The 12,250-nt window shown below is 45.2% G+C and overlaps 1 protein-coding gene across 1 annotated transcript in view; it reads right to left on the bottom strand.

The window, feature by feature from the left end:
* Slco1c1 (solute carrier organic anion transporter family, member 1C1) overlaps nt 1-8,397 on the bottom strand; it is a 20,505-nt gene extending 12,108 nt beyond the window's left edge. The window contains exons 1-6 of the mRNA XM_013025056.1: nt 8,266-8,397; nt 7,526-7,667; nt 6,515-6,647; nt 4,645-4,769; nt 2,839-2,985; nt 1,450-1,548 (exon numbers count right to left, since the gene is read on the bottom strand). Coding sequence (XP_012880510.1) covers nt 1,450-1,548; nt 2,839-2,985; nt 4,645-4,769; nt 6,515-6,647; nt 7,526-7,667; nt 8,266-8,397 — 778 coding nt within the window. The remainder of the gene's footprint in view (nt 1-1,449; nt 1,549-2,838; nt 2,986-4,644; nt 4,770-6,514; nt 6,648-7,525; nt 7,668-8,265) is intronic.
* Between the last annotated feature and the right edge of the window lie 3,853 nt (nt 8,398-12,250).

Below are 12,250 nucleotides of genomic sequence, written 5' to 3'. Positions count from 1 at the left end.
TCATCATCATCATCACCATCATCATCATCATCACCATCACCATCATCATCATCATCATCATCATCATCATCATCATCATCATCACCATCATCATCATCATCATCACCATCATCATCATCATCACCATCATCACCATCATCATCATCATCATCATCATCATCACCATCATCATCATCATCATCATCACCATCATCATCATCACCATCATCACCATCATCACCATCATCATCACCATCATCACCATCATCACCGTCATCATCGTCATCATCAATTATTAATTATTATTATTTTGCTCTTTGCAGCCCCCCCCCATCTCCGCCAGGGTCGTGGTCTCTGTGACCTTTGGTTGAAATCTGGAATCAATCTCTCAGGGCACAAATGGCGGACTTAAGACGCACGCACACACACAGAGACAGACAGACCGACAGAGACAGAGACAGACAGACAGAGACAGAGACAGACAGACAGAGAAATAAGAGACCACAAGTGAGCAAAAGAATGAGAGACGAGGGAAATAGAGACAAAAGGGAGAAAAATAGAGATGGGAGAGAGCAGGAGACAGAGAGAAATAGAAATAGACAGTAAAAGGAAGTAAGAGAGAAAGAAAACACTGAGAAAGAGAGAGAAAAGAGAGACGGGGAGACAAAAAGACGGGAGGTCGAGAGAGAACAGAAAGAGATAGCGAGAGGGAGAGGAGAAAGAGAAGGAGAAAAGAGAGTAATGGAGAGATGGAGGAGAAAGAGAAGGAGAGGAGAGGAATGGAGAGATGGAGGAGAGCGGAGCCGGCTGAGGAGCGAGCGGGGCTTGGCTGGTGGACACGTTGGTTCCTGGGGTTCAGGGCGCTCCTTCCAGCGCGTCGTTGGTGGGTGGACCTGTACCCCGTTTTTCCGCACGGGGCGCCCACAAGAATCAGGGGCCACGGAGACTTCACGTTCACGCCAGGGCCGGGTGATGTGTCCACTCGTGAACACAAACACCATTCCATGACAACCAGCCGCCGTGGGCCGCTCTGTCACCAGCGCGTGTGACCTGCCACCAACACACGCCCCGTGCGGCCCGCCCCGTTTGGAAAAGCACACCTGCCACCCTGCTATCATTATTATTATTATTAATTATTATCATTATATGTCAGTCCTGGGACTTGAACTCAGGGCCTGGGCGCTGTCCCTGAGCTCTTTCACTCCAGGCTGGCGCTCTACCCCTTGAACCACAGCCCCACTTCTGGTTTTCTGGTGGTTCTTTGGAGATCAGAGTCTCATAGACTTTCCCACCCGGGCTGGCTTTGAACCGCGATCCTCAGATCTCAGCCTTTTGAGCAGCGGGGATGGCAGGCGTGAGCCACGGCGCCGGGCAGCTGCTGTTGTATTAAAAGGTAATTTTTTTCATCTCTCCCATACAACAAAGTTATTAAAATAAGTGAATCAATGAGGAAAGGAAGCAGGCTCTTACCTGCGTTGACCAAGCCCACGTCCACGTACAGTTTGGCACACAGCGAGCCTAAAAGGAATCCGAAGATGGGTCCGATAATTGCAATCCCTTGCACACATCCTACATCAAAAAGAAATACATTGATTAATACAGAAGGGGGAGGGGGAGGAGGGGGGGAGGGGGAAACAACAGAATGGGGAAACAAAGGCAGCTGCCATTCATTTGGTTTGGATAAAGGAACATAGATTTGGGACAAAACCACACCCAAACCGAAGCCCACGTGAGTGAGATCAGCAGCAGCCGCCCTGCCCCGGCCTGCACCTGAGTCCTTTGCTGGGCTTCGTTTCTCTCTGTACTCAACAGATTAATCCAAGAGTTCAACGCGCCCTGAGCCGTCAGGAAATCTGAGTTTCACCCCAAACAGGAAGAACTCTGAGAAAGTTTAGCTCTTTTTTTTTAAAATAAAAGTGTGTTAAACGTTCATATTTTTCATGGAAGTCCAAAGTCTGTCTTGACATTAAAACTGATTTCTAACTCCCAGCTGGCTACACCCCCAAATTCCGTATTTTTGTCAGTGGTGGGATTTGAACTCAGGGCCTGGGCGCTGTCCCTGAGCTCTTTCACTCCAGGCTGGTGCTCTGCCACGTGAGCCACAGCTCCACGTCTGGTTTTCTGGTGGTTTATGGGAGATCAGAGTCTCACGCATGTTCCTGCCCAGCCTGGCCTCCCTGCAGTTCTAGGGCCTTGAACTGTCTGTCTGTCTGTCTGTCTGTCTGTCTCCCTCCCTAAGGTCTATGCCTTCAGAAGATCAGAGAAGCAGACTGGTGTGTGTGTGTGTGTGTGTGTGAGTGAGTGTGTGTGTGTGTGAGTGAGTGTGTGTGTGTGTGAGTGTGTGCGTGAAGCCCAGACCCGGAGTCTTCGCTAGCCTTGAGTTTCACCAGGAAGCTTCCAGTAAATGGCCTTTAGATGTCGCGCACCTTGGCCCCTGGCCTTTCCTGGGTGAGTCTGAGTCTCGCTCCATCCCTTTCGATGGAGGGATACAGAACAGTTGCTAAGGGGTTGGAGAGAACCAGTTTTGAAAGTGATAGCCAAGTGTGGTGGCTCACGTCTGTAACCCCGGCTCCTCAGGAGGCTGAGGTCTAGAGGATCGCGGTTCGAAGCCAGCCTGAGCAGGAAAGTCTGTGAGACTCTGATCTCCAAGGAACCAGCAGAAAACCGGAAGTGGAGCTGTGGCTCAAGTGGTGGAGCGCCCGCCTTGGAGGGTAAACTCCAGGAAGCGTGCACAGCCGTGAGTTCACGCCCAGCCCCCACCCGCCCCGATAGACAACAACAAATCCACACCTGATTTGCCACAGGAGAGAATTTTCTAGACCAAGCAGCTGGGTCCCAGGTGGGAGGGGGGAGTCTTACCGATGTAGAAAGCCACGTCGTCCTCCCCCGAGAAATCGTCCAGGTAGGCGATGCCCAGGGGCTGGATTGGGGTCTCCCCCAGGCCTCGAAGGAGGTTCCCCAGGAACACGTAGGCCCAGGCGGAGGGGCTGCCCTCCCCCGAACACCCTGGAAGGGACAGAAAACAGGGATCAAAGCCAGGCGCCCCGGGACGCAGCGCCAGCAGCAATCCCAGCTGCGAGGAGCTGAGACCTGAGGATCACGGTTCAAAGCCAGCCTGGGCAGGAAAGGCTGTGAGACTCTGATCTCCAATGAACCACTAGAAAACCAGAAGTGGAGCTGTGGTTCAGGTGGTAGAGCGCCAGCCTTGAGCTGAAGAGCTGAGGGACAGCGCCCAGGCCCTGAGTTCAAGACCCAGGACTTACACACACACACACACACACACACAATACACACTAAACTCTTCAGAGATACAATGATTCCAACAAAGTGCCTTGAAAATAAAAGATATTTAATAACTGGTAATCTATTAATCATATCTTATGTCTATTACATATAGTTAAATATATAATTATACCATATATTATATAGTGAATTACTATATAATAGTATATCATTTTATAATAATATGGAGAACTATATTAATATATGGTGTATAATAATATATTATATAAAATATATATTATATATTATGTTATATATAATACATAACATTTTATATATAATGTGTAATATCTATTAGATGTTATTATATATTATATATAATTATATCATATAGAGTATATTACATAGTATATATGTTATATAATTATATATTATATAGGATTATATAATTATATGTTATAATTATATGTTATATAGGATTATAGCATATAAACTATATAAAATATTACATACATTATATTATATCAATTAAGAATATGTATATCTATAACAATAAATCATAATATTGTATAATTATGCAATATAATTATATATAAGCTCTATAATTCTACAATATAATTATATATCTATAATTCTACAATATAATTTTATATGTTACCATATTGTATATTATACATAATTATACACATTACATATGCTATGTAATGTATATTCTAAAAATACCATTGTAGTTAATATTATATAATTATTATAATTATAATTATGATATAATTATAATTATAATATATAATATAATTATAATATATAATAAATAATTATAACTGTAATTATAATATTGTAATATTATTATAATATTGCAATAATATTATATAATTAATGTTATAACAGCATATTACAATGCTACAGTAATCTAATCATGCTTAATTAGTAGGTTTATAGTCAGATTCAAAGCCCATCATATTACGATGCTTTTTTTTTTGCCAGTCCTGGGACTTGAACTCAGGGCCTGGGTGCTGTCCCTGAGCTTTTATTTGCTCAAGGCTGGCGCTCTACCACTTGAGCCACAGCACCACTCCTGGCTTTTTCTGTGTCTGTGGTGCTGAGGATTCGAACCCAGGGCCTCATGCATGCTAGGCGAGCGCTCTACCACTGAGCCACCTGCCCAGCCCTTACGATGCTTTTATGGATGAAGATAGACCTGTGAGCTCAGATCACACACAGAATGCCACTCTGCCTGGTGCAGCGCTGCAGTCCACCAAACCCAGGGAGCCCGCAGGAAGCCCTTTCCCCTCTGCACACGCTGGCTCAGGGTCCCCAGGAGTCTCTCCAGGTTCACCCCGGCTCCCCTCACCAGTTCAGCGGGGCCTCCACTGCATGAGTCATGCCCCCCAGCCTTGCTTTTTGCTGCTTCTTTAGGAGATTTCTAAAAAGAAGCCATCTTACCCTCGGGTGTTTGGGGCTGTGGTGTTGGCAGGGCCGGGGCTGGCGGCTGCCCCCCGGCGTGCAGGACACAGGCAGACACGCTGGGGCTGGCGTTGAGGGAGGGCGACAGCTTTCCGTATTTATACCTGGAAGAGTTGGACCTTGAGTCTCGTCTGTTCTTTTCCTCACACAGATGCCTGGGGCATGATTGATGCTGACTTAGACAGGAAATACACAGGGGCTCAGGTAAGTGTGTGTGTGTGTGGGTGGGTGTGTGTACTGGGCTTGAACTCAGGGCCTGAGCGCTGTCCATCAGCTTGTTTGGCTCCATGGCCCCCTGTGGCTTTTCTGGCCTGTTCATTGGACATAACGACGTCTTAAATTTGTCTGCCTGGGCTGGCTTTGAACCGTGATCCTCAGATCTCAGCCTCCTGAGGAGCTGGGCTGACAGGCGGGAGCCACCGGCATTTGAATACCTGCTTTAAGATATAGAAACGAAGGCCTAGAAATAGAAGCAATGCAGTCCACCAGTTCTGGTTATGATCTTCACCCGTGACCCATTTGAGATCAGGCGTGTGGCAATGAATTGTAAATTATTGATTTTCATAATGGTATTTGGCTCCTGCTTGAGTAAAGCCTTTGAGCCAAAGCACATTAATAAACTATCTCCAGCATTACTGTATCAGTAAGCATTCACGTGACAGGTTAACATATCCATAAAATATTTTAATATGTTTATAAAATATATTGCAACATTGTTTTATTAATACTTTAATAACACGTTACTAGCTATATTTTCTATATCATATTAATATATTGATTAATATTAATACATATTAATATTAATTAACATTAACATTAATTAACATTAATATTAGTATATTAATGAAATTATATTAATTTAATTTAGAATCATTGAGAAGAATTGATATACTAATAAAGCATATTAATAAATTTTCTTTATTACTATAAAAATACAATAAAGTACTATAAACTATTAATTATATCTCCATAAACACATGAATCATATATTAGTAAGTATATCATTTATAGCCTAATATATTAATATGAAGATTATATATTAATATAATATAACTAAATTGTACATTCTATTTACATGCTATATTATGTTCATATATTGTAATATATTACTACGTATTATATTATACATTAAATACTATAACTTATACATGAATATAGTGTGACTAACATCCATATATGAATATATTAAAATAGATGGATATATTAATATGTCATGTAGCATATATGATAAATCCACGTAGCATAATTAATACATGAACATGTTATTAATATATGGCTATATACATACATATAAATATACAATATATAAACATATAACTGCTATGTATTATTATGCTACAATCATACTATACTATAATTAATATGTGTTTAACTATAGCCTATTATTATGTATTTATTAGTATACCAGTCATCTATGTTATATATTCATGCATTTTAATTCATTCGTAGGTCTTCATGGTGTTTGATCTATCACACACATTGATCATGTATTAGTTAATAAAGCGGTTTTCCCTCTGTACAGTTTGCTGATCTGCTCATCCATTGCTGCAGCAGTTACGTTCTCGTAAAGCACATGGGGGACATCCCTGGGGCCCGGGTGACATCTCAGAGTCACCAGACAAGGGTGCTGCTGCTGATCTCTGAGCCACCGGCCACCGCAGCCCTATTTCCCAAACTGACCAACCAAGCAGACTCTTGTCTCTGGGCAGACTCTCCCGGTGCTGTGCATCTTTCCCCCGACTCGGACTGACTCTTGTCTCTGGGCAGACTCTCCCGGTGCTGTGCATCTTCCCCCCGACTTCGGCTGACTCTCACCCCACGCCGTGCCCAGGCCGGGCTTTGAACTCACGGCTCCATGATGAAGTGTGGTAGGGCGATGAGCAGGGTCCCAGCGCCCATGAGCACGCACCCCGCCCCGATGGCCTTGGGTCTGTGCAGTTTGGCTCCAAAGTAGCTCACGAAGATGATAACCAGGAGGTTCCCTTTGGGGAGAGGAGAAAAAAAGCCCAGCCTGAATCTGTGCACAAACCTGCGGACCTGACCTGAGGGCTCCATCTTCCCCCTCTACCCTCTAGCCTGGCTTCTTGTACTAAGTCGTGCTCAGCAGCTGAGAACCAGCGTCGTCTTCCTAGCTGCTTTCTCTCACCAGGCCCTGGCTTTGCCTGGACCTTGACTTTCCACCTGACCTGCAGCCCAGGCCCACCAGGAAGCTAAGAATCCAGAAGTCAAACCTACTGGGCGGTGAGGTCAGAGACGCAGAGCCTTCCTATGCAAAGAGCCGTCATGGACCAACAACATGAGCATCATCTGGAGACCTACTAGACATGCAGATACCAGGCAAACTCTCTAAATGAGAGTCCGTCTCTGGTGGCTGGGAAGGTGGCTTAGTGGTAGAGCACCTGCTTAGCATGCCTCAGACCTTGGGTTGAATCTAGAGAACCCGACACTAATGGCTCACGCCTGCAATCCTAGCTCCTCGGGAGGCTGAGATCTGAGGATCGCGGTTGGAGGTCGGTGAAAGGGATTGAAACCACTCGATTTATTGTTTTCATATTCTAAGAGGGGGGTGTGTGGCCGGCCAGTTGCTAACCGAAGGCACTGAAGAGTAGAACTTGAACCGCGATCCTCAGCTCTCAGCCTCCTGAGCAGCTGGGATGACAGGCGGGAGCCTCCAGTGTTTGGCTCATTTCCAAAATTCGGACCCTAGGACTCATTCTTCAGTTGAATCCTAGTAGGTGAACAAGTAAATGGTGAGCCAGGCTGCCCGTTTTCCATCTCCGAGGAGACCTGGCGCCCCAACATTAAAATAATAACAATCACAATAATAATAACAATATTATTAGGATTCTGAAATACCTACCGATTTCAAAGCTACCGTCAATGAGCCCCACAAGCGAAGAAGAAATATCAAATCTCTTCTCTATCTGAGTGATGGTGCTCTTGAGGTAGCCTTCCCCCAAGGCTTTGGCAAAGTAGACAAAAGACAATGCACCCAGAAACACCTGGAAAACAAGGAACCAGTCTCGTACAGCCTGCCTGCGGCCTAGCCCGGCTGAAGCAACGTCACTCAACAATCACACGCAGGACACAGCAAGCAAGGGAGGGGCCAGCAAGTTGCTGGGGGCTGAAGGGTTGAACTCCAGGACTGGGATCCGCTTAGGTCGATTTCAAGGTCACCGTGAGACATCTTCCAAATAGCAGTGTCATTAGAAATTGGCCACGTGGGGCTGATTTTGAGTCTCCAAAGACTCTTAACGTTGAAAAGGAGTCTTGACTTTGAAGAGCCGCCTATTCTGGGGTGAGAAGTGGAGGATCATCGGTAGGCAAGAAAATTAGACAAAGGAAGCCAGGAGCTGGTAGCTCACGCCTGTCATCTCGACTACTCAGGAGGATGAGATAGGAGGATCGTGGTTCAAAGCCAGCCCAGGCAGGAAAGTCTGTGAGACTCTGATCTCCAATAAACCACCAGAAAACCAGAAGTGGTGCTGTGGTTCAAGTGGTAGAGCACCAGCCTTGAGCTGAAGAGCTGAGGGACAGCGCCCAGGCCCTGAGTTCAAGCAATCCCCCCACGGCTCCACCCAATGCTATGGAGGATTTTACCTTCAGCTCCGCGCAGCAGCGTGGCTGTTTTTCCTTTGGAGATGAATGTCCTGTCTTAAAAGCGGACCCTCCGACGCTCTGCACTGAGCTTTTGCTGAATAACTGGATATTCTCTTTGGCAGAGCCATCCATTTTGAAAGCTCTCCTTGGGTTGGATCTGTCAAAGTTGATGTCAAAAGTTATTGTTGTTTGAAATACAGAATGAAAAAGATGCATTCAATACCACCTAATTCGGGGATATTTTCTTTTCCTTCCTTCCTTCCTTCCTACCTTCCCTCCCTCCCTCCCTTCCTCCCTCCTTCCCTCCCTCCCTCCCTCCTTCCCTGCCTCCCTCTCTCCCTCCCTTCCTTCCTGCCTTCCTTGCTTCCTGCCTTCCTTCCTTCCTTCCTTCCTGCCTTCCTTCTTTCTTTCCTTCTTTCCTTCCTTCCTTCCTGCCTTCCTTCCTTCTTTCCTTCCTTCCTTCCTTCCTTCCTTCCTTCCTTCCTTCCTTCCTTCCTTCCTTCCTTCCTACCTTCTTTCCCTCCCTCCCTCCCTCTCTCCCTTCCTTCCTTCCTGCCTTCCTGCCTGCCTTCCTTCCTTCCTTCCTTCCCTTCTGTCCTTCCTTCCTTCCTTCCTTCCTTCTTTCTTTTTTTCTTTTTTTTTTTTTTTGGTAGTTGGCTCCAATTCCACAGCTCTGATGTGAAATGGAGCTACTACCTCTGATTCCCACTGGGAAGTTGGCAAAAGAAATTCCGTTCAATTAAAAAAACCAAACAGGATGTGATTAAGCCAATCCTGCTCTTTGGGGGAGGGCCTTTCTTCTGCCGCCAACCATCCTGATTGTCCCAGCCCCTCCGCCTGACACCTCCTTACAGCCTTTGGAATACATAACGAGGCCCACGTTGGCTATCTTTGTGGAGTTGCCAGAGTCACTCAGGAGCAGGCTGGAGAGGAAGAAGAGCAAATCCAGCCATTTGAACAGTGAGTGGCTCAGGAGAATGAAGTTTGAATGCACAGCTCCCCAAAGCATCGCGCCATTTGTAGCTATTTATTTAATTAAATATGTGGCAACACCTAGCAGGCTTAAACTGTTGTGGAAAAAAAGTGAAGAGGGTCCAATTTGTGTATCCTTTGGGGATACACAACATATCCTTGATATGTTAAGAGAGAGAATGATTCATGCGTCCAGCTTAGATTGAACTCAGAAGAGTCTGCCCTAAAGAAAGATGGCAGCCTGCCCTTCCCATGTGCAGTTTTCCATTTTCCCTTGTCACGGCCTTTCATCCTGGCCCCAGTACTGACAAAATAGCATGGGGAGGGCCTGTGTCTCTCTGTTCATGTCGCTATGCATCTCTGGGCCCGTGTTTTTAAAGAACCTCACATGGTTCAGTTGCCTGTCTGCTAAAGTCATCTCTGATAAGGAATTCACTCCCTTGATGGTCCCTAGTTGGCATGTCTGTCCACGAATTGAGCTTTCCCCTGGTCCTTCTAATACTAACTAAAGAAAGGACGCTGGCTTAGTTTGTTTTGCTGTTGTTGTTGTTGTGATTTAAGCAGACACGGGTGGCTCACGCCTGTCATCCTCCCTAATCCGGAGGCTGAGATAGGAGGATCCCCATTAGAAGCCAACCAAGACAGAGAGAAAGCCTGTGAGACTCTCCAATGAACCAGCAAAAAGCCAGAAGTGAAGCTGTGGCTCGAGTGGTAGAGCACCAGCCTTGAAGCAAAGAACTACACCTAAGCCCTGAGTTTTCAAGCTCTAGTACTGGCAGACACAAAAATAGTGTGTTAAGACACAGACTATTTGAGTTCGTTCATAAATATACATAGCTCCTATTATTTTTTTTAAAAAAGGAAAAGTGAAAAACAATAACCCAAATGAACCCTTTTTCAAAGCAAAGAAAAAACAACAACAAACCCCAAAACTCAACAAAACCAGAAGCTGATTCTAACAAACAAACTCTGAAGATAAAAGACACAAGTTTGCATGTTAATGAGATCCAAGTAGCAGTTTCAAGGATTATAAAACAAATAGCTTGCAGATATAAATAGACATAGCTGTAGAATCATGACAAAATGGGCCACTTTCTTCCAATACATATTAATTATCTCTCTTGACACAAACCACAAGAGAAAAATAGCCAAGGAAGATTTCTTTTTAAATCCCTTAAAATTATATCCTAAACAAAGATAATAAGAATAGATGAAGTGGGCTGGGCAGGTGGCTCAGTGGTAGAGCGCTTGCCTTGCATGCATGAGGCCCTGGGTTCGATTCCTCAGCACCCCATAAGCAGAAAAAGCCAGAAGTGGCGCTGTGGCTCAAGTGGTAGAGCGCCAGCCTTGAGCTGAAGATCTGAGGGACAGCGCCCAGGCCCTGAGTTCAAGACCCACGACTGACAGTAAAAAACAATCAGCCAATCTAAATTCATTCATTATATTTCCTAATTAGGATCACTTCTTACAACGTCGTATCTGACGGATACAATGAATTTCATTTACCTCAACGCCCACAGAAAACATGCACATTTAAGCTAATAAAATTTCAGCAGATGCGAATTGCAAGAAACCACAAACCCATTCCTCATTCTAGAAGGAGGAAGAAAGGACACCAGTAAATTCTAGGAAGTGAAGAATCTCTTCACCATCTCGGATGCCGGTTTCCTAAATTTGCTACCTCAGTAGGAAGACTTTTCTAAGAGCCGTGATTTGCCAGGGTCACGGAGGGGTCTTCCTGACACAGCCCAAGGGGTTTCTTTGCCAGGAAAGTTCTAGAAGGGCACCTGGCTGCTTATTTATTTTCCTGAGACAAAACTTGATTACCGAATTGAATTTGACTTAATCTACCTCCCCCTAGTAAAAATAAATAATAACAATAATCTGTGCTATCGTTGGAGCCAAATCTGTCTTTGAAAGACTCAAAGGACTGGGGACTTGGTGCCTGCTTAGAAATCGCAAAGCTCTGAGTTCAAACTTCCCCCCAAATGAAGAAACAGAAAGACATCAAGACCGCTGATAGAGATAGACAGACAGACAGATAGGTAGAAAGATAGACAGACAGATAGGTAGAAAGATAGACAGACAGATAGGTAGAAAGATGATTGATAGATAGATAGATAGAGATGATAGACAGACAGATAGACAGACAGACAGACAGACAAAAGATAGATAGATAGATAGATAGATAGATAGATAGATAGATAGATAGATAGATAGATAGATAGATGGATGGATGGATGGACTGACGGACAGAAGGATGGATGGATGGATGGATGGATGGATGGATGGATGGATGGATGGATGGGCAGATGGACAGACAGAGGGACAGACAGACAGACAAAAAGAGATGGATAGACAGACAGACAGACACACAGACAGGGGGACAGGCAGACAGAGGGACAGACAGATCTATAGATAGACAGGACCCAAAGAGCTAACTGCAGCATGCTACTGTTAGAGAGGGAAAATCAATCTTCGTGTTGATGTGTGAGCTTGTGGGGAAGGCAGGAAGGAACTGCAGTTCGTATTTGAGTATCTGGGACATGAACGTTCATTGTCTTCTTATATTTGCTGGTACCGGAGGCAGAGAAACAAAATCCATCCTCAGTGGACTCCAGAAATCAAGCACCAAAAAGAGAATTCTATTTATCTCAGCTGCTGTCAGGCTCGGGCAAATGATCGCACCTGGGCTTCGAAAGCTGGCACCGAACCACTCAGCCAAAAGTGTAATTCATGCCCACAGCTCCTCCGCTCCCAGAAGCCCGGGGAGGGAACAGAGACCAGCTCTGGACCATGAACGGCCACCAGCACGCATGCCTTCTGTCCTTAGCCTTTGTGCAAACAGAGTGAGGGCAGACCCTCTTTAAAAAGGAAGAAGAAGAAGAAGGAAAGGAGGAGGAGGAGGAGGAGGAAGAGGAGAAAGAGGAAGAGGAGGAAGAAGAGGAGAAGGAGGAAGAGGAGAAGGAGGGAGAGGAGGAGGAGGAGAGGAGGAGGAGGAGGAGGAAGAGGA

The sequence above is a fragment of the Dipodomys ordii genome, unplaced genomic scaffold (genome assembly GCF_000151885.1).
Source record: "Dipodomys ordii isolate 6190 unplaced genomic scaffold, Dord_2.0 Scaffold81, whole genome shotgun sequence".
In the NCBI taxonomy this organism is placed as follows: Eukaryota; Metazoa; Chordata; class Mammalia; order Rodentia; family Heteromyidae; genus Dipodomys; species Dipodomys ordii.
The sequence above is the reverse complement of the archived record's forward strand: the minus strand, read 5'-3'. Positions and strand labels throughout refer to the sequence as shown.